Source organism: Odocoileus virginianus, chromosome 20, assembly GCF_023699985.2.
Source record: "Odocoileus virginianus isolate 20LAN1187 ecotype Illinois chromosome 20, Ovbor_1.2, whole genome shotgun sequence".
Classification (NCBI taxonomy): Eukaryota; Metazoa; Chordata; class Mammalia; order Artiodactyla; family Cervidae; genus Odocoileus; species Odocoileus virginianus.
The window spans coordinates 38,329,097-38,351,904 of record NC_069693.1 but is presented as its reverse complement, the minus strand read 5'-3'; the positions used below and the strand labels follow the sequence as shown (position 1 = coordinate 38,351,904).

The 22,808-nt window shown below is 38.6% G+C and overlaps 1 protein-coding gene across 3 annotated transcripts in view; it reads right to left on the bottom strand.

Moving 5' to 3' along the window:
• Nucleotides 1-22,808, bottom strand: part of RPGRIP1L (RPGRIP1 like) — a 96,331-nt gene that overhangs the window by 3,288 nt on the left and 70,235 nt on the right. For all 3 annotated transcript variants that reach the window (XM_020873080.2, XM_020873082.2, XM_070451296.1), the window contains 3 exons: nt 15,053-15,236; nt 7,093-7,177; nt 2,093-2,226 (listed from right to left, as the gene is read on the bottom strand). In XM_020873080.2, the coding sequence (XP_020728739.2) occupies nt 2,093-2,226; nt 7,093-7,177; nt 15,053-15,236 (403 nt within the window). The remainder of the gene's footprint in view (nt 1-2,092; nt 2,227-7,092; nt 7,178-15,052; nt 15,237-22,808) is intronic.

The window sequence follows — 22,808 nt, the reverse complement described above, 5'->3', positions numbered from 1 at the left end:
GACAGTGAAGAATTTGTTCTAACATACAGTGTTAGCAAATAACAGAATGGCAACCCACTCTAAAGAAATTATGTGATCATAATTTGAAATGCTTATTTATCTTTCTAAGGAAAACATTCCATTTAAAATAGATTATATGTGGGACTTGCCTGGTGGTCCAGGCAAGGTCCAGACTTCATGTTCCCAATTCAGGGGGCCCATGTTCGATCCCTGGCTGGGGAACTAGATCCCACATGCCACTAAGAGTTTGCATGCCGCAACTAAAGATCCCATATGCTACAACTAAGACCCAGCACAGCCAAATAAATATTCAAAAACAGATGATATGTGAAATGAGAAAAAGTTAAAATGGCAGACCCAGAATCTTAAGGTCTATGGACTGGTTTTGAGGATCTATGAACAGATGTTGCAGGAAAGAAGATGTAAAATTTTTGAGTGTCAGTGGGCTTCTCTGGGAAGGAGGCACAGCTTTCAGTGGTGTGCCAAAGGGGGATTGTTTGATCATTTTCTGAGTTCAGGGGTGGCAGCGAAATGGGCTGCTGATTCAGACTCCACCCTCTGTGAACAGCGATACCTACTAGTGATTTCAAGGCCAGCATTTTGGCCCTGGTAAGTCTGAGAGCACTTAGGAGTCTATATAGTTTCTTTTGTATTTGTATGTGTGGTTTTCTTGAACTTCTAATATGTGTGTGCCTAATTCCAAGAAAATTTGTAAGAAAACCTTCATATAGAACTTAATATACAAAGACTTAGGTAGAGAAATGAGCAGGTAGGGAGACTGCGGGGGCACAGGTGGTTCCCAGTGCACAGAGGAGTCCACCTCTTCTTTGGGATGGTTCATGTCTATGTCTGGCAAAGCAATAACAACCTGACCTGACTAGTGTTTTAATTTTCTGAATCTTTCCTAGAACAAGGCCACAATAGGTGTGTACATCAGGTCAATATGGTCACGTGTGGTCTTGCAGAATGAGAAGATGGTGTGTGAAACAGAAGGACTGGAGAAGAGATTAAGAATACAAAGCAGAGATAATTTTGATCCTTTTTGTCTCTTGGTTCTGGCTGTCTTTATTGGATTTAGGTTAATTTAATCCTCTCATCTCTTTCTTCTATGCCTGCCAAAGTTGTGACATGTATATGATATGTATGTGATGTGTACAGTTTATAAAATTTCCCAGAACAGGTTTCTAATTTGGTTACTTGGTCTAACTTGGTTAATTATTTGACCTGATCCTGAATTTGGCGCACTTGACACGTATCCGGGGCAAGCCTGACAGCTGAATTCTGGTATAAGCAGAGCGCCTGGCACTTAAGAGGCGCTCAGTTAAGTGTCCAGTTAATGCATGAATCAATGAGCTAACATTGATTTACATTCTTCCAGCTGTGGATGGCTCTGAGGACTTAAGAAGTGAGACTAGGACTCAGCTGCATTGCTCCATTTATTGTATAGCTCAGGCCATCCCTGATTATTATCATTAAAAGTCTTGATTTCATAAAGTACAATTCCTTCAGCAGATTCTAAATGTGTTATATAAGGATAGAGTAGAAATTAGGCATTGGTGGGACTCATACCTGGTGAGGTGAAAGTCAAGGAGCGGACTTTTTGTAAAGAATCCCTAACTCCTCCCTGAATCCTGATGAGAAGCAAGTGACCAGAATGACTCAGAGTTATTAGCTGTGACTCTACCACCGGATTATAACACTGAATTAAAGAGAAGCCTTGCAAAAGACACTAATGGTCACTCAGAATAGCATGCCTTAGCTGAAATAAGGCATGAGGCTTCTATAAACAACATTAAAAACAATCCAATAGCCAAATTATTGTCACACTCCCCGAACCCCCCATACTAACAAAATGAGTAATTCCTTGTGAAACGCAATTAATTATTTTAAAATTTCTGTTGACTCAAAGGAAGGCAGAGAAGGAGGGGGATGCAGGGAAAGATTCCAGCTTCAACAGAAAGTCAGCTTGAGTGGCAAAGGGTTCAGCTAGTGTGTGACTCAACATCTTTGCAGCCAGCAAAAAGGTTTTAATAAAGGCTCTGGATTTCAGCAATTGCTGGTGGTACAGACTGAGCAACACTCCCACCCGTACCATCGATGTTTTGCTCGATGATGTCTCTTCCTTCCCGAAACACGTCAGCGAGGTCAACGGTAGCGATGCCAATGTCCTCACACTCCAGGTCCTGCTCATCCTCAGGAGGGTCGCTGACTACAGTGAAGCGAACACTGAGGAGGGGAAGAAGGGAGAGCATCCCCAGAAAGGGAGAGGACACCGCCACAAACGAAACAAGACTCCTGAGTGGGTTTTTGAAAAATCACAAACTGTGACATTTCAAAGTTCTCTATCATTCCAATAAAAAGAAAACTGCATTAGATAAATTATTCTATGAGTGATTAGAATGATTAACACACACCCAGACTTCACATGAACACTAATTCACTTTTCTCAGCACTGATTACCATTTATCTCTAGAATCTGAGAAAATTACTAGGCGAAGAGGAGAACCAGATGTTCACTCTATTACACAATTATCTGATCATATTTTGACATGTCTACTGTTGAGGCTAAAAGGATCAAGTGAGTAAAGACCATGGAGGTTAGGGCAGTGTTTTCAACAGAAAAGCAACATTTTCTATAGAAACGCACAACTTTATAGAGTTTCTAATAAGCAGCTTAACCAACTGTGTTCTATATATTCTGAATTATGTTAGATAAATGCTGTAGTTCTGCCCAACAGCTATATGAAATGTTTGTATTACTTCAGCAATCTTTTAACTTACAATCATAGCATCCAAGTTTTATTTTACTTTTAGACATATAATTGTAGGGTTCTGATGGAACTGATTTGAATTAGTGGCTTGTGCTGGGGCCAAACACGGATTGACCAAATGACAGGAATTTACAGTTAAGTAGTCTTTTGATATGTCTTGGCAGCATAGCTTAAACCATGAATATACTTGTAAACTACCATATTAACCATTTTCAAAATGTATCCATCCCAAATCAGATGCAAACAAGAAACTGGTTTCTTAGATAACATTCTTCAGTAAAAATCTAAGTCTCTGAGACACTGTGCCTTGAAAAACATGCACAGTTAAAATCCTTTCCAAATACTTACAGGTAAACATGACAATATTTTAAAATAATTTGCTAAAAGTATTAACATTTCATTTCTTTACTAAGTCCCTGCTTTTTGGCTAGCAACATTTTGTTCAGGAAATAGAAATCCCTTAAGTTGAAACCAAAGGTAATACCTATTTACACAATAACTATAATTGTGAAGACTACAGAATGGTCTGCAAAGTGGGTAAGATGGATATTTTATATGATGCATAAAATAGAGAAATTAAGTGGTTAACATCAAGGCCCTACTGTATAGCACAGGAAACTCTGCTCAATGTTATGTGGCAGTCTGGATGGGAGGGGGGTTTGGGGGAGAATGGATACATGTATATGTATGGCTGAGTCCCTTCCCTGTCCACCTGAAATCATCACAACAGTGTTAATCAGCTATACCCCCGTACGAGATAAAAAGTTAAAAAAAAAGATTAAGTGGTTAAGTGCATCCATTTTGGGTTCAAACTTCTGCCTTACTATTTATTAGCTGTGTGACTTTATACAAATTACTTAACCTCTCTGATCTCAGTTTCCCTATCTGTAGGATAGTAATAATTCATTCAGCTCTTGTTAAGATCAAATTAGATGATAAATTAAACAGTACCTGGAACATAGTAAGCACTAAACAGATGTTCACTCTCTTATTATTTTTAACCTAGGTAGAGTTCCTTAAGCCTCTCCATTTCTAAGGGGAGAGAAAAAGAAGGCATGGGAAAGGCTTGTTTCAATAGAAAACAGAGACGCCCAAATTACCCAATGGCTGTATCACTCAAACAAGAAGAATAATGATGAAAGATATTGTCCTAAAATGAGTGTGCTTAGAAAAGAAGGAATTAGAAGTGATATTTGATGCACATTTATACCCACAAGACTTACAGAGAAGATAGAGGCTACAAGTTTATAATAATAATGTTAAGTGTTATCCTTAAATAATGTCTCATCTAAGGATAATATCTATCACTTTATAAATGCAGACTACAACCTCCACTGAACATATGAGAATTCTGAGACAAAAAGAAAAAAAAACCCTTTTAAATGCCAACAAAAGGGCTAAACATTAAAAAAAGCAATATTTCTCGTTTAAAATCTATCGAGAGCAAAGTGAGATATCAAATACAGAAATAAATTAATGTTTAGGCTGAAAAGGGAAAAGAAGGTACACTAAGACAGTTTAAAAACTATATAGTTTAGCCTTGGTTTAGGCTAAACTGTATATACACATACATGGACTCGTGTGGACACATCTTATCTTACCTTGAACCCTGTCAGACAAGAGAGATGGAACCCTGCTTTATGTGCTGAAGAGGCTTTACTAACTAGCTTAAATGTCATCTCCTTGGATTTGCCTTTATGTTATTATTATTTTCTTTACTCCTACCTTTTTTTGGCTGGGCTACATGGATCTTGGGATCTTAGGCCAGGGAGCGAGCCCAGGCCTGGCAGTGGAAGCTTGGAGCCCTAACCACTGGATTGCCAGGGGATTCCCTTGTTTAGCTTTCTCTTAGTACCTACTGTAATGTATAGTTGGTTGACTTGTTGGCTGTCTCCCTCAGCGAGATGTATATTCCATGAGTGCAGAGACTTCCTTTTATTCAGTATTTTAGTTCCTGATACTTAGGTAGGGATCATAAATGTTTGTTGAACTACTATGTAAACTGCAAAACCGAAGTCCTAGTTGAAGACTGGCTGGAGAAGGCCAGCTTGGTGCTGGGTGGGCCTCAAGAATGAGACCTCAAACGTTGCTTGCTGTCATTTAGGGAAACCAGAAGACACTGAAACTCCTTAGATCATTTACCATTTTTGAGTCTTTCCACATTCTGAAATACTTCCTTTTTATATTAAACAGGATAGAAGAGACTAAGGGTCACCTGTGAATTTTATGCTGGATCTGCACAGAAGAACACTTGCAGGGAAGAAATGAAACCAAAAAGGAGCCTTAAGGCAGTGTCAAAACTATGACTTCAAAGAAATAGTTTTCAGACTCCCATTTCAGTGTGTTGCCTCACTTTTAATGTGACGCTTATCTACTTGTAAATATAGCATGGGGCAGCAAGCAAAGGTGCTATATGTAATTCACTATATTATACAACGCACCTCAATTTATGTGTGTCAGGGAAGTTCGGTCAAACTTATCTAGCTGTGGCTGAACATGTTATCACCAGTTTACGAGAGGGCTGCTGTCTGAGCTAACACGTTCTCATAATCTAGGAGGTACTTGGAGTAATGTGACCTCAGAGTATTTACAAGAAGCGAGAACATTCACTGGAATCACAGCTGTCTTTTGGCTGTGGACAAATGTAAATTCTTTTTTTTTCTTAAGAAATGACACTGCCTCCCTCGATGGCCCCGTCCCTCCCCTGGCAGGCAGAGGAGCTCGTGGCTGGCGCTTCAAGCCCCACTGGCGCTCCAAGCCCCACCTCGGCTGCATCAGCCCCGAGTCAGTCACTCTGCCCCTGCGGCGCCTTTTGCTGTGTTTTTCTAAAATGACAGGAACATTTGTGTCTTTGGGGGGCATTTAGAAATTTTAAGGGAAACAATGATGGGGGAGTGGGAGTCATTATAGTTATTGTGGACTTCTAATTTTATTTTTTAAAGCTCAGTTCTGGACAGTGATAACCTAGCTTGTTGACCGCAGAGAAGCAGGTGACATGGCCAGTGTGGTCTAATCACTAGTGACCTGCGATGCCTGAGGGACTGGTGGTATGTGAGGGGGCCTTGAAAGAAGCTGAAGTATACAAAGTAAGTGAAACCTGAGTGATTATCTACTGTCCTGGGAAAAACACCAAACCTTAAAGTAATTAACAGGGTTTTCCTACTCTTTCGTCAGAATCAAGATCCAAGGAAACAATACATGTATTTCAAGGACTTAAAGAAAAAGCCACTGTCAGATCCTAAGAACTAAGAATTTCAGTTCCTTTCATGAAACAGAAGATTGGATGCTAGTTTGAAAGCTCTTTTGAAAAATCTAACGTTGTGAACATTCACTTGATGACCTCCAGCAAAGAGATGAACCTGAGTCTCTTTCTCAGGTTGGGGGCTAAGCTCAGGTAAGGCACTGAGCGGCTGTGTCATCATGGGCCATAAAGGCGAGGAGAGGAAGACACTGGGGTGATAAAGGGGCCCACCGGCCGAGGGGGACGAGCCAGTGAAGGGGCACTGGTGAAGCCCAGCTCAGCGTTCACAGGCAGCACTGAGCTAACACCTCAGACTGCATGGATGGCCGTTCACTCATGAACTCACTAAGATCACATTCTTCTTCTCCTTCTCAAAAGGGTTTAATTTCTATACTGTCCCAAAATGCAAAGTGCCCTGTTCAAATTTGCCCAAAAAGACATTAAAAAATAACATGAAATGATGAATTATTAAACTGTGATAGTGATGTAAAAATGTCTCAAAGGCTGAGGAGCTATTACAAATAATAATATTATTATATACTTACTACTGTTTATCATGACTGCAGTGAATACCTACCGTGCACTTAAACTCTGTGTGAGGAGCTAGTCTATCTATCTAACATGTTATCATCTCATTTAACCCTTACAACACCCTATATGGAATTATTATTTCCATTTTACAGGTGCAGAAAGTGGGGCAGATGGTGGTGGTCTGAGGTCAGACAGCTAGTGAGGGAACAAGAATTTACACTCCAGACACTGGGTCCAGAGCGCCCCCTCCTGGCAATCACTGTTAGGCGCTTTAGAGCGGTGGCGGGGTGCTTTATATACTAATTGCACTGTCTGGGTCTTTTGGTTTGCAGAGCACTGTAGGATCTTTACAGCTACTCTGTTATGACAGGCAGGGATATGATATTTCTAGGAGGAAAGAGACGCAGAGAGGTCACATACTCGTTCAAGGACACAGAGCGAATCAGGGAAGCTGTGTTTTGCTTCCTTATCTTGTGCTTTTTTTTTTTTAAAACCACACCATGCTACCTTGTATAAACCATCAGGTAATTTAGAATGCTTAAAATGTACCTTCTATTAGGCATCTCTTGTTTCAGTAGTATAGCTTTTAAGATGTCTCTCTTGGCCTGGTTGTTTTCTTTATCCACGTAGATCACTAAACCAAAAAAAAAAAAAAAAAAACTCACGGGAGGCCGCCACTCAGGAATATGAGGCGTTAGTATTGTATAGACACCTGTTTTTAGAGACGCGTGCCACCTCGCTTGTACGCCTGGGAAAAGAAAGCAGCGCTGGAGACCAGAATCAGATCTGAATAGTCATGTGATCTAATGTCATGTCACTGGCAGGTCTATGTGCATGCTGTCAGAAAAGATACGAGCAACATCTGAGAGTGCCACATTGCTGTCACTGCCTGTTAATGGCAGTGGCAGTCATGACAGTAAAAGCCAGCGGTCTTTATTGCTTTGTATTTGAGGGATTTACTGCATTTTCTTTCACCCAAGGAGCGAGTGATAATGATAATGTATGGCAGAGAGCTTGTCCTTCCTGACAGCCCCGGTAATTTAATCCTTCTTTCCTACCACAACACAAAATAAAAGAGGCATCCTAGTGCGTTGGGTTGAGGAAATTCACAGGCTGACGTCTGTTCGTGGTTGGGTGGGGGATACGGGATAGACTTGTGGAGGGAGACGGGGAGAGGCTTTTTCGGGTGTGAAGTTTGTCTGTGGGTTTTCAAGGTACATGCTGGCATGCAGGGATGTGGCTAGACTTTACTGAGCTGAAATATCAGATTAGATAACTCATCTGAATCCCACCAGGAAGATGGTGAACATGTAAAAGTAAATAAGTGTCTGCACTTTGGGAAAATGGCATCTTGGAGTGTGAACACTTCACTTTTCATCCTGCTTATTTTTTTCTCAGCTTGGCAGCCCTTCAGTCATAACTTAGCTGTGGAAGACATTTCTTTTTCAGATGCCATTTTGGAGTTAAAGTCTCTCTGGTGACCAGATCTCAATTTAGAGATTATCCCTTTATCACACACAGTGTGAAAGATACTACGACAATTCTAAAGGTAGGTTTCACTGGGAACAAACATATTTTATACTGAGAATGTTTCCCTGGACAATTTGAGTTGAATCTCAAATTATGATGCTATCAACTCATTTAATCCTTGGCTCAGTTGAGGAAAAACTGAGTGCCAAAGACAGTACACGCCAGGCACTGAGTTTGGCACACACGGTGAGGGGCGCAGAGGTCTGAGTCGGGGTGGGCTGGGGGTTTAAGAGAAGGAAGAACCAAGGTCACACTACAGCTCTGAGCTTACTGTTCTCTGCACGATGCCGTACCAGTGAGTGTGACCAATTATGTAAGTTACTGTGATTTACACAAATCGAAAAAGACAAAGCATTCTCGTAAATTTTATAAATATAGTGTGTTACTTGTTAATGCTAAAATGTCATCCTTTTTGAAAAAGTCATGCTCTTCCACTATGGGAAGAGCAACGGGACCTCATTTTAGCCACCAGAACCCACCTGCCAATGCAGGAGATGGAAGAGATGTGGGTTCGATCCCTGGGTGAGGAAGATCCCTGGAGAAGAGCATGGCAACCCACTCCAGTATTCTTGCCTGGAAAATTCCATGGACACAAGAGCCTAGTGGGCTACAGTCCACGGGAATACAAAGAGTCGGACATGACTGAAATGACTTAGCATGCACACCACACCACATTTTATGTCTTCTGATGGGTATTTAGGTTGTTCACCTCCTGGCTATTGTGAATAATGCTGTGCTGAACATGATGTACAAACTCTGTCAGAGTCCTTGCTTTTGATTCTTTTAGGTGTGTTTCCAGAAGTATAATTGCTGAATCTTTGGCAATACTATGTTCAACATTTAAAAAAAACATCTTTACCACTGAAGAATACTTTGGCTACCTGATGCGAAGAGCTGACTCTTTAGAAAAGACCCTGATGCTGGGAAAGATTGAAGGTAGGGGGAAAAGGGGATGACAGAGGACGAGATGGTTGGATGGCACCACCAACTCAATGGATATGAATTTGAGAAAGCTCCAGGAGATGGTGAAGGACACGGAAGCCTGACGTGCTGCAGTCCGTGGTGTCGCAGAGCCGGGACACGACCGAGTGACTGAACAGCACTGAAATGGGTAAAAACTGGTGTAGCTGGGACACATGTTGCTTTTGCTTCCTTCAGTTGACTAGCAAACTGTATTTCCTCGTCTGTTAACAAAGATGAAAATAGTGATGGCCACCATTTAGCGAGTGACATTTATGCACTACATACTACACTCAATGTTTTGCTTACTGCAATCACATCTGTTAAGAACCATGCTGACCCACAATTTACAGATGATCAAGCAGACCTAGAGAAGGTAAGTAATTTGCCTCAAGTAACCTAGCTAGGAAGTGGCGGAGCTAGAATTTGAATCCAGGAAGGTCTGCCTCATGGCCTGCCTTCTTCACCTCCCTGCTAAACCTCCTTCTTCCACATGAGGCCAGAACTCTTCCTGTTTAAGCTGCAACCATGCGGTTAGCACAGACTGAAATGTGAGCGAGTTCCATCACCGTGTCAAGAGAAGCCACCTCACTCTCCTTTCATGCTTTCTTAAAGGGATACTGCCTCATTACACTTGGTACCTTAACCAATTCTCTTGACTGAACACTTCCAAAAATTCCTTTTCGACAAATAATAAACACTGGAGGGGGTGTAGTGAGAAGAGAACCCACCTACACTGTTGGTGGGGATGTAAAGTGGTGCAGCCACTATGGAGAATAGTATGAAGTTTCCTTAAGAAACTAAAAACAGAACTACCATATGAGCCAGCAATCCCACTCCTGGCCACAGATCCACAGAAGACTGTAATTCAAAAAGAAACATGCACCCAAATGTTCACTGCAGCGCCATTTACAATGGTCAAGACATGGGAGCAACCTAAATGTCCATCAACGGGTGAATGGAGATGTGGGTGTGGGTGTGGGTGTGTGTGCGCACATAGTATATACACCACATCTTCCAAATAAATGTATGTATATACAATGGAATATTACTCAGCCACTGAAAAGAATGAAATAATGCTATCTGCAGCAACATGGATGGACCTAGAGATTATCATACTAAGTGAAGTAAGCCAAAGACATATATGATATTGCTTTTATGTAGAATCTAAAAATAAGAAAAAAAAAGAGACAAATGAACTTATTTACAAAGCAGAGAAAGAAATCAAACTTATGGTTACTGAAGGGGAAAAGGTGGGGGGAGGGATAAGCTAGGAGTTCTGGGTTAATAGATTCACACTACTCTATATAAAACAGGTAAACAGCAGGGACCTACTGTATAGCATACGGGACTATACTCAATATTTTGTAATAACCTCTAAGGGGAAAAGAACCCGAAAAAGAAATATATATATATCTGTATGTATGTATGTAACTGAATCACTGTACACCTAAAACTAACATGCAAAATTGTACAACTATACTTGAACAAAAAAATTCCTTTTTGAAAAAACTCCAGCTGCTCACTGATGAGTCTGGTTCTCCGAAAGTGCACCAAGTGAGAAGTATGGCTTCCTGCTCATATGAATGAGGAGCTCAATCTATTCTGATGGTTCTTAGTCTTTAATGTGCATCAGAATCCCTGCAGGATGTGATAAAATGCAGGTCACTAGGCTCACCTTCAACTTCTAACTCCGGGGGTATGGGGAAGGCCTGAGAATCTGCATGTCTAACATCTTCCCAGCTGCTGGCCAGGATACCATTGAGAACCAAGGTTTAGACCCTTGGTTGACTTTTGAAATCAGTTTTTGAAATCAGCTCCTTTGCCTGGTTTCTGAAAAGGATCAGAAACTAGAAAACATTTTTTTTTGTGTGTTAAACATGTGGGAGACACTTAGGTTAATACCTCTAATCAGGTTATGATCCCAAGAATATCCATCTGATATTCTGAATTAGGTGGGTAAAAAAAAAAAAAAAAATCTACATTTCAAAACTTAAAGTATCTGTTAAAGAGCAATCCTGGTGATTATGAAATGAATCTGAACTCTCCAAAAGTTAAGATAATTACCCTTCATTCTCATCAGAAGCCACATGGGTTTAGGATTTGCTAGAATTTGACATAAATTTAGTGAAAGGATGTGTCTCAAAAAATATACAAACCAGTAGTCCAAATACTTGAGGTGATCTTGAATTCTCTACCATTAAAAACACAACCCACGTAAACGTATAACTGACTCACTTTGCTGAAGAGCAGAAACTAACAAAACATTACAAAGCAACTACACTCCAACAAAAAACAAAAACAAATCAGAAAACTACATCCCTCACGTCTGCAGGTTGGGGAAATCCCTATTTTCGTTGGCAATGTTATTTGGCAGAAGAAATGCAGATAGTTTAATTACATAAGGGGGCTGCCCAGGTGGCATTAGTGGTAAAGAACCCACCTGCCAATGTAGGAGACGTAAGAGACGCAGGTTCGACCCCTGGGTCTGGAAGATCCCCTGGAGGAGGGCACAGCAGCCCCCTCCAGTATTCTTGCCTGGAGAATCCCATGGATAGAGGCACCTGGCAGGCTAAGGGTTGACAACCTTGAATCTCAGATAACTTTTGTATTAAAGTATTATCTCCCCTCAGTCCTTATCTTTGCCAGGTTTTTCTTCCCATTAGTAACAAAATCTGAAGTTCTGCATCCTTTTCATCTTCTGAATTAAACTTTAATTGTTCCAACAGATAGACTGTTCAGTGCTCAGAGACTAAAGGCCTAGATCTGTATAAGACTCATAAAAACTTTGGACGATTTCATTAATCTTTTTTCCTTCCCACTGTCAACTCTCTAGAAGATGTTATTCAGCCTAGACAACATTCTTTAGATCTACCATTAATCTTATTTTTTTAAACCAAACTATTCTCTTGCTCTCTCAGCACTCTCCAAGCAAAATTTTCAAGCCCAATAAAATACAACTTTTGTTTCTGCTACCGATGTCTAGCAAGTTAATTCAACTTTGATTCTTTTTTTCCCCCTAGTGTTAGTAGCCTTAAAAAAAGATCTATTGCATGTATGTGAAACTGGTACTAACACCTCTTAATAAAGACTGAATTAGGTTATGAATAATCCTGGGGATCACTAGTCTAAACCTCTCATTTTATGTACCTAATTCAGGCCTCAGTATACAAATCCCTTCTGAGTAGATTCAAGTCATACTGCAGAGTAAAATCATCGCAAGGTTCAGTTCACCTCTCAACTGGTATGGTGTTCAAATAGGAGACAGCATGCACTAGTTGGCCTTTAAATTTTGTCTCAGTTAAAGAGTCAGTTTGGAAATAAAACTACTTTCATTAACATTTAATAAGATTTGGAAAATGTAAGGCTACATTATATTGACCTTTTATATCAAGTAACAAGTGAATGCTAAATTGTTACAATAATTAGATGAATGAGAGAAGTTATTTATGAAGCAAAGATTCAAGGAGATTCTCCTACAAGGAAGGAGATGCAAACATACTAATTTAAAAACAAGCACTTTCAATATGCCCTCCTTAAATGAAAAATAAGCTTTCTACAAGGTTAATAATAATTATTTCTCAAATTTGCTGATGATCTAGGACTTCATTTTTTTAGATACAATAGATATAAAACAGCATTAATTTGCTTCTAAGCCCAAAGTACATTTCTCTCCCTTCCCACCATATAAATATCCTTAAAATTCTTTTCAATTAATCTTGAAAATTCTGTACAGTCAAAACTCAATAGGTAGAAACAGAAGCTGCAAAAAAGTATAGTAAATACTTCTAATGAATTAAACTCTAATGATTGGCTTTCTTGTTGCTATCAGGTGACTATTAATAGTTCATCAGAAATACTAAAATACCAATTAGTTAGTAGTGTATCTTGTAGTAAAAGGAAAATATCAACAAAAACAAAAACAAATCAATGCCAACTAACCAACCTGAAGTGAGTGAAAATCGCTTAGAGGTGTCCGACTCTGCGACCGCATGGACTATACAGTCCACGGAATTCTCCAGGCCAGAATACTGGCGTAGGTAGCCATTCCCTTCTCCAGGGGATCTTTACCAACTGAGCTATCACAGCGAAGCCCCAAACTAGCAACTGACAGAAAGTCCAGACAGACCGAGGTCATCATGTGAGACTGAACAAAATTCAGGAAACTTGAGCATGTACCACAGGTTTCCCCAAAGAATAACGTGCATTGCTCCTTAAGCAAATGGAAACATCTGTTGTGCTGCATGGCCAAATTTCTCAATGCATAACCAACTTCTAAAAAACAATTTTGTTGTCAGTTCAACCAAACAGTCTCCTGCTAACCTTTACAATGAGTAATAATTAAAAAACAAAAAACAAAACAGAAGAGCTTCTCTCTTTTCTTGGGGGTACCTTCATTAAAACTAGTTCAGTAACAGTTTATTCATTACTAATAATACTGTGATTATGGCTTACTTTTCTGATACTTTGCAGTTAAAAGATCTTTAGGAAGTGTGAGGAAGTCTTTGGAAATGTTCTGTTAGATCAGGTCAGTGATAGGAAGGAGAAATCAGATTCTTATCCTGACCACACTACTTATTCCCCAAGTGACTTCTCAACCTACCTCTTAATCATAGAATGATAGCATCTGAACTGGAAGGGTTCTTAGCACCTTATTCAATAGATAAAATAGGGAATCATGAAATTTAAACACCTTGCCCAAGTTCTCTTAACTAGTAAGACCTGTAGATACAAGGTAGACTAGACCAGATCTCTGCATACACATGATTACTATCTCAAGCAATGAACATGTTTCTAAATATGCCAGTTGCAAAACAAACAAACCATGAGCATTCACAATCCTATTGGTACAATAGTATGATTGTACATATTGATCAAAACGAAATTTATAAAACTTGTGAGAAAAAAAATTGGTGTTCAACTAGCATGAGATGGCCTGTTTTGCTAAAGATAATGTAACACTCCATCTTTCTGGTTTGTTTTAACATAAGGCTTTTGAAGAACTTAATAAGCAGTTTTAATTTATGGTCATGGCAGCCTGATAAGATTTTTTACTCCCCTCTAATTATACACTGATGCCTACTATCCTTAAAGTCATCCTAAAGTTGGTTGATCTAAGAATTTACAGAGTGCCTATTGGGTCTGTACTGGCCTAGCAGATTGTCATGTGAACTAGCTGATAGATGATAAAGCCTTAAAACAGAAAACCTGCTGGCTGCTATGAAGGGATGTGTGGGCTAAAAATGAAAAGATACTGTAAGAACTTATATCACTCAGTTAAAATCCTGATCATCTAGACACTATGAGAGGTATACATGTATATTGTAAAAAAAACATCTCTGTGATGATACTGAGCAGAAATGTGGGAAAAATAGGACATTCAATTGTTAGAATCATATGATTTAAAAAAAACTAGTACTTTTATTCCCCTTGAAATACATTTTTTGATTAAATTCAACTTTAGATGCAGGTGGCATTTTTCTACTGACACTGTGATATAGCAGGAAGATCTAGAACATCTTTTCCCCACTGTTTTTGATATAACTTTAGCATTACAGTTGTCCCTTAGTATCAAGGGGGGTTGGTTCCAGGATCCCTGCAGCTATCAACATCCAAGGATGCTCAAGTCCTTTATATGAAATGGCATAGTATTTGCATATAACCTGTGCACATCCTGTATACTTTAAATCATCTGTGGATTACTTATGAAACTTTATGATGTAAAAAATTGCAGATGCATGGTAAGTATAATTTTTGCTTCTTGGAATTTTCTGGAATTTTTTCCCCAGGTGTTTTCCATTGTGTTTTAGTTGAATCTGAAGATGCAGAACCCACGGACACAAAGGGCCAACTGAATTTTAAATTTAATCTCTTAATCCTTATGCTACAGGTTTGGCTTTCATTAATCTATTCTGATAATACTTCGATGATTTTATGTGAACATTAGACAATTGTACTTTCTCATGTTCCTTTGGCTTCCTTCACAGATAAAAGTCTATATTATAAATACCATACCTACCATTGCTATAATTATAGTAGACCCACTGGCCGCTCTTGGGTTTTGGAAGTGACACGGGTGTCTCTTCAGCTGGGAGACTGTAGAATCGGCATTCCACAAAGAGTCGCTGGATAGTGTCATCTGCAGTTACTCGGGAATCACTAAGGCTTAGGGCTATGATCTCAATCCGGATTTTTTCTGGTGGCTGTTTAAAGAGCAAAAACAAAGCACAATAAAGAAACAAAAAAAAAAAATCCTTTACTCTTTTTTCACTGTCAATTTTAAATAAAACATGAAGGTACTGGCCTTCATTGATCTCTTTTTTTGGATGGTATTGTACCCTACTGTCTAGTTACACATGATAGATTATTCACGACAGAGAGAGAGAATGAGCTCCTAGTGCCCCAGGGTTCGAAGTTAACAGTGTCACGGCAATAGTCTCCGGATTTACATTGGAGGCTATAAATACCCCCCAGTAGCCCATCAGGAGTGAAGAGTATGAGGTCTTCATCCCCAACTGCTTTCAGAATGACACACATCAGTTGGCCTTGATGCAAGCTGTGTAGTGAAATACATGTTTATCACTGCTTTTATTTTACTCTGTGGTACCTGAGAAAGTTTTTATTATTGAAAGATCAAAGCCTGTTGAACACTTTATAGCTATTATGCTAACATAAATAACTGTATGAATCCATATTAAGTAGGGCTACAGCTCATTCTCATGTGTATTCTTCCATAACATATTTCATTTAATGAGTAATAAGTTTTCAAACAAAAGACAAATTTTTATTGAATTTAACATAATTTTCTTATAATTTATTATCTCATTTTTACAGAATTAGTGAAAAAATATATTTGTGTAATTTTCATCTCAATCCTTATTTAATAGATTTTAGTGTAACAAACATTATATGTGAGTCATATGTTTCCTTGAGCAATAATTTAAAACAAATGATAGACTATGACTTAAAAATTAGATCACACCAAGGTAATTCCTCAGTTAAATGTTTACTCAATTTAATTTTAAATGTTTACAGTTTAAAATTTGTTCTTTGTTCCCCCTTACTAAATCTCTCTTTATTAAATTCAGAGGTATGCTACTGTAAATTATATAACTTAAAATAATACTAAAAATCCTGAAACTAAGACCTGCTTATATAACTAACTTTTAGGAATTCATTGTCAAATGTAAATCAGTGTATAAATTCACCATAGCAATTACTATTTTGATATTTCAAAGTATATAATATAATTAATCAAACTGAAAAGCATAAGTACCCTATTGTAAAGAATATTCCCATAAAGAACAATTTCCATTGCTGGCAAACCCCCTCAATATTTGATGAAGTAATTTTACCCCCTTCTTTCAAAAGACATTTTCTTTTATTATGTATTCTAAGACACTTTAACTAAAAACCCAAATCTGAATATTTCAATAAGGTTATTTTATTATTCAGTAGATTCATGGAAATTTTACTAGGATGACAGAGAAAATTCCACACCATTCTGTCTCCACTAATACAGGTACAAGGCTGCAGCTGGCAATATTACTAGGATTAGCATAGTATGATGAAATATTTAAAGGAAAATTTTTTCTAAAACCTAATAAATCAAATGACTGCCAAATGTCATTAAAGTGATGGTCTTTGACTTGAATATGCTTTTCATATTCAAATTTGAAAAGAAAGAGATGAAAGCCTGGAAAGGTTACTCGGTTTCAACTAATAACCTCAAGCCCTCTCTGTTCACGTGCATAAAAAATGAAGTTGGCTCTATTGTCTAATCTCACTTCAGAAAAGCCCTTCTCTGGTTGCTGAAGACTAACATAGTAACGAAAACATTTTAAATATTATTTTTCCTTAAAACGTATTGTGGTTGTCAAAATAGCATACACACAAACTATTTTATACTTCTGGTTCAACTGCAGCACAGTGCATAATTAAGTCTTTTACATAACTTGCAATTTGACAAACTTAGAATTGTTATGACAATAACATAAAACATTCCTGTGCTGTGCTGTGGTTAGACCGCTTCTGCACAAAAGAATTAAAAGAAAACAGCTATCACAAAAGGAAAAGAGGTGTATACATTGTTATTTCACATTGTGAATGAGAGGAATTTAAAATCTGGTTATCACAGAATCCAATGAAGAGACAAATTAACTTTTAAATAGCAGGGGAATCAAATTTATTTAAGTGTTTTTTAAAAATTAATAATATATTAACTGTACAATCCCTGTATGAAAACTTGTATCACTGTCAGAACGAACTTAGGCTGTCAAATAAGACTGTATACAAAATATAGTCTACATACTAAAATAATGTAGATACTTGGAATAACAAACAAACAGAATACCAAAACCAAATAAACCAAAAGAAACCCACCATATTACCCCCTCCCCCAAAAAAGCTTTAAAATTCTTTTTATGATGTCTGTCTTCTTTCTGGCCTAGATCGTTTTTTCTTTTTTCTTGGTTTCCTTCCCACCTCCCCAGCCTCATTAACTCTAGATTATGTCCTTCTCAATTCTCTAACTTAACAAAGTTATCAGTTATCATTTCTTTGTTCTTTTAAGGCTACATGAATCAACCTAAGTCCAAAAAGGGGTAAGTTCCAAGTAGTATGTATCTAGGGAAGCATGCCCTGAATAAACAATTTCCAAACATTATAAATTTTGATTAATCGGCTGTTCCGGTTTCAACATCGGAACAATTCTGGTTCCGCTCATGCCTCTGTGAATCAAAAGTTCAACGAGATGATATGCAAAGATTCTGAAGATTAAGAAGCACATCAACTGTGTAGCAGACAACTCCAATTTAGTGTAAAAAATGAACTCACGCCTCTCCTCTCCACCACTCTTATTCACCCTGATACTTGTTATCTCAGGTGATGACATCACCGTCTACCTGGTCACCCACAACCAGGAGACCTTGGAGCCATTCTTGCAAATCTCCATTTTCACACTCACCATATCCTATAGATCATTCATTCCTGTTCCTTTAACTTCCTAAATATTTCATTGGTTCACTGAATTAAGGAAAGCTGAAGGTATTTCAATATTGTGTCAGCTACTGGAAATACAAAGACAAAACAAGATGTGCTTTCTTTTCTCATTTTTATCTCTAGAGAAACTTCTTTTATGTTCTCACCATGATCTGAGGAAGGAACTAATCCAACAGCTTCCTATAGTTAGAAAGTAGTTTCATAGAATGAGCAGAGAGAGGGTTTCCCAGGTGGCTCAGGGCTAAACAATCCACCTGCCAAGGCAGGAGATGCAGGTTGGATTCATGGTTCAGGGAAGATGCCCTGGAGAAAGAAATGGCAACCCACTTCAGTACTATTCCCTGGGAAATCCCATGGACAGAGAAGCCTGGTGGGCTAGAGTCCATGGGGTCACAAAGGAGTTGGACACGACTTAGGGACTAAACAACAAACAACAATGATGACTACAGAATAAGTGGGGAGAAATCAGAAAGAATCACAAAAGATAACTGGTTGGTAGAGTTGTAAGCAGACAGATGGTGGTATGAGGCTGTTTAGTTATAGAGTGACTATAGTCGCTGTGAGCGTGTTAGTCGGTCAGTCATGTCCAACTCTTTGCAACCCCGTGGTCTGAGGCCCACCAGGCCCCTCTGTCCATGGGAATTCTCCAGGCAAGAATACGGGAGTAGGTCACCATTTCTTTCTCCAGGGGAGCTTCCCCACCCAGGGATCCAACCTGGATCTCCTGCATTGCAAGCAGATTCTTTACCATCTGAGACACTAGGGAAGCCAGATCCTGCTGATTGTATCAATACTCAAAAAATAAATGGCTCTATGCTCATGGCTGTGAGAAAGGTAAGGCACTCCTCCGTCTAATCCCCTGCAGCCTCAACTATTTCTCTGGTGGCAGAGTTCCTTCTCTAAAGCAAATTGGGTATCACCTTTCTGCTTGGAAACCCGACACTCTAGCCATTTCCCCAGACCTGTGGTGTACAGTTTATATTGCTGAGCTTTTGCATCTGAAATCTTCTCCATCAGACAAAATCCCATTTATCTGAAGCCCTGGGCCACGCATGTACTCCTTTTACGGGGGCATTGCTCCTGATTTCCAAGACTGCCTTGGTTCCTCCTCTGGGCCCTTGCTGCTCTTTTCACTCACACTGGACTGCATGGATTTGTTTACGTATCTGCCTTGCCCTGTAGACTGCGAATTCCTGGAGGCCAAGACCATATCTTATTCATCTTTTGCTATTTAACATCCTCTCTAGGATCTGGCACTTAGGAGGCTCTCAATAAATACTTAATGACATTGAGTCAAGGGAATGCTGAGGATCTTCTATATATTGGGAATATCTTTTATATATTGCCAGAAACATGTGAAGCTGCAATTACCAGTGCAGCTCCTTTAGCAAATATTGATTGTGTCTGCTACATTTTGGGAAGTTGGGGATTATTAACTGTTGAAGAACACAGAAATCTTGCCAGTCTAGATTTTAATTGAATAATACTGTCTCAAAGACCAGTCAGTTTTGTAGAATCTAAGGGTAGGGTGTTGTTATTTCAGCTCCTCTGTGTTTGAAAATTCTCATCATGAAATAGTGAAAAGAAAAAGTTCAATTAGGTGAACTGGAAGGGATAACAATATACTGATTCACACGACAGTGACTGAAGCACAGCATTTCAGACGGATGCAGAATAAGGTCTGTTCAAGACCACTAGAGGAACCCACGCGGTCATTCCTCTGAATGACACCCTGCTCGTACAGTAGGTTAGCTAGCCAGAACAGGCTTTGGGCTTCTCAGTACTTCTCAGTACATGTTCTCTCCTGCTCACCAGTTACCCTATTAGCTTCCCTAGTTAGCCAGATGTCAGCATCAGCATATAAAAAGAGCACTGAAAATTTCTGATTGTGGTGAGCAGCAGTAATAGAAATCTCTCAAATGAGAACTGTGTGCAACTTCCTTTCAGTTGTCTGTATGGATGGACACTATACTTTATGTGATTGAATGATTTGGAAATGTGATGACAGCTTGTATTACTCTCAGAGAAAAAAAAATTAGAGTTCTCATGATTTTGGCTCAATTCCATTCCTGCTTCCTGACTGATGCTATAATTCTCATTTTAGGCCATATTTCTCTATAGTATTTACTTGGGCTTTTATTGGCAGGCTTACATTTTTTTTTTTTTTTTATGTTTTACTTCAGAAGATCATGCTGAATTCTTCCTCCGGTTTCAACAATCATAGCAGCCACACTGGGGTTGGATTGTTAGGCTTCTAAAAACTTAATTCAACTTGACAGCTCTTAAACATAGTATTGCTTAACTGAGAATGTCCTCTGATAAAGGTTTGGAACTTGTTTCAGTCAGTTAGATTTAAATCTCACTATTGTAGGAGATTGTATGTGAGTTTTATTTCATTCTTAATTCTTCAGCAAACAAGCATTTCTTTAACTTTTTAAACTATAAAGAAAATAATTTGACATGTTCAAGTAGTATTCAACATCTTAAACAGATTTTACTTTTTTGCTGTATCTGATTTAAATCTTTTTGTTTTTACTGTGGAAGAAATAAAATATTTCGGATTCAGGGAAAAGTGCCCCCTCTCAATTCCTTTGCCATCCTTTCTTATTTCCCCCAGAAGTAACCACCATCCTCAAGTTGCCATGCATCATGCCCAATCATGCTTTTATATTTTCTACTATGTATGTACATATCCATCAACAACTTACTGTTTTCTGTTTTTAGATTTTATATGGATTGATACCATCATCTATGAATTATTCTGCAATTTTTTCACTCAATGCTATATTTTGAGATTTATGGTTATAATTGAAATCTAATTCATTAATATTACCTGTTGTACAGAATTCCATGTATATAATATATGTAATTAATTTCTATTCTATTTCTCTTTTGAACTGCGGTGTTGGAGAAGACTCCTGAGATTCCCTTGGACTGCAAGGAGATCCAACCAGGCACTCCTAAAAGAAATCAGTCCTGAATATTCACTGGAAGGACTGATGCTGAAGCTGAGACTCCAATACTTTGGCCACCTCATGCGAAGAACTGACTCATTGGAAAAGACTCTGATGCTGGGAAAGATCTGAAGGCAGGGGAGAAGGGGATGACAGAGGATGAGATGGTTGGATGGCATCACTGACGCGATGGACATGAGTTTGAGTGAGCTCCGGGAGTTGGTGATGGACAGCCTGGTGTGCTGCAGTCAATGGGGTTGCAAAGAGTTGGACATGACTGAGCTGAACTGAGTCTGTTTCTCTACTGATGAACAAAATGTTTAAAACTTTTTGCAATTAAAACAATGCTGCATTGAATATCCTTTTGTTTTCTTGTGTATGTGAGTGGTTCTCTTAGAATTGCTGGGTGACAGATATGAGAAATTAACAGGATTATCAAGTTACTTTCCAAATGGTTACACAAGTTTACATGAGTATTATTTTATCATCATAAAAATGTTTTGTGTATGTGTGTGTGTAAATAAAATAAAGCCTATGAAGAACTTGGTGCTTTATAACAATTGAGACAAAATGGAAATGGAAGGTAATGAATCTATGTCTATGACCTTTAAGAATAAAAGTTTAATTGAAGTGAGGTCTGAGACAAGCTCAAAATATTTGGTTCAAAAAGTCAAACTCAGCATTGGTACTGATAGAGTCATAAGTAAGTAGAACAGGTAGGAATGATTAATGATTAAAGACGATTCTTATAACTTGCCTTCTTTAGGCTGGGGGGTAGGCACAAGCATCTCAGAGACTCAAAAAGAGTCCCCTAGACCTCATACTAGGCTCCAGAGCTTCCACTTATTAGTAATCAAATCCATTCTTCATGCAAGTTTTGGTTGAAAAGTCTTTGATTTTAAAAATAATAATAGTTCTTTGGGAGAAATAACAGTAAAGAAGAGCACAAACTGTTAAGGTGATAATGTTTTTAACAAACAAAACAAAACAAACTCAATCCAGTTTTCATCAGTGGAAGTAACCTTTCTTTTATCATATGTTCTGTTAAAACATACTGTGTTGAACAAATAATATAAATAGTAAAAACTTCAGTGTTGGAGATCAAAATGATGCTGAGGTTAAGAGTGTTTATTTTTAGAATATTGTCTCCTTTATATACCATGAAAATTACTGTATCTATAATGGTCAGCAAATTACAGAAGCTTGTTACCACATGTTCTAAAGCAATGGTTGGAATATTTTTTCCTAATACACCTGAGGGATACGACAGTCTCCATCATTAACTGTGGCTTACTATGGCAGTACTGTGAAGAAGGGAAGAATTTTTAAAATGACCCTCAATTTCAGGTGATTTTGATATGCTGTTGCACTTTAAACATCATTGAGAACAGATGTGATAATATAGTGACCCTCAATTTTGGCTGCCTACGAGATCACTCGGGGAGCTTTAAAGGAAATGCTGGTCTAACTGATTTGAGTGGAGCCTGGGCCTTGGCATTTAAATGTGCTCCCTATGTGGCTCTAACATGTAGTCATGGTGAGAAGTACAGCCTCCCCCTAAAGAGGTGGTTGTCAAGTTTCAGCATGCCCCAGGACAGCGTGAAAGAGCTGACAAGACAGATTGCTGGGCTCCCAACTCAGAGTTTCTGATTCATTAGGTCTAGCGTGGGGTCCAAGAATTTGCATCACTCACAAATTCTCAGGTCATGCTGATGCTGCTAGTCTGAGGACCACACTTGGGAAATCCATGGCTCTAAACCAGAAAAGACTCACCCTCTATTTATTGACCCTCTCTAAGACATTTATAGAAAAGCTTCTACA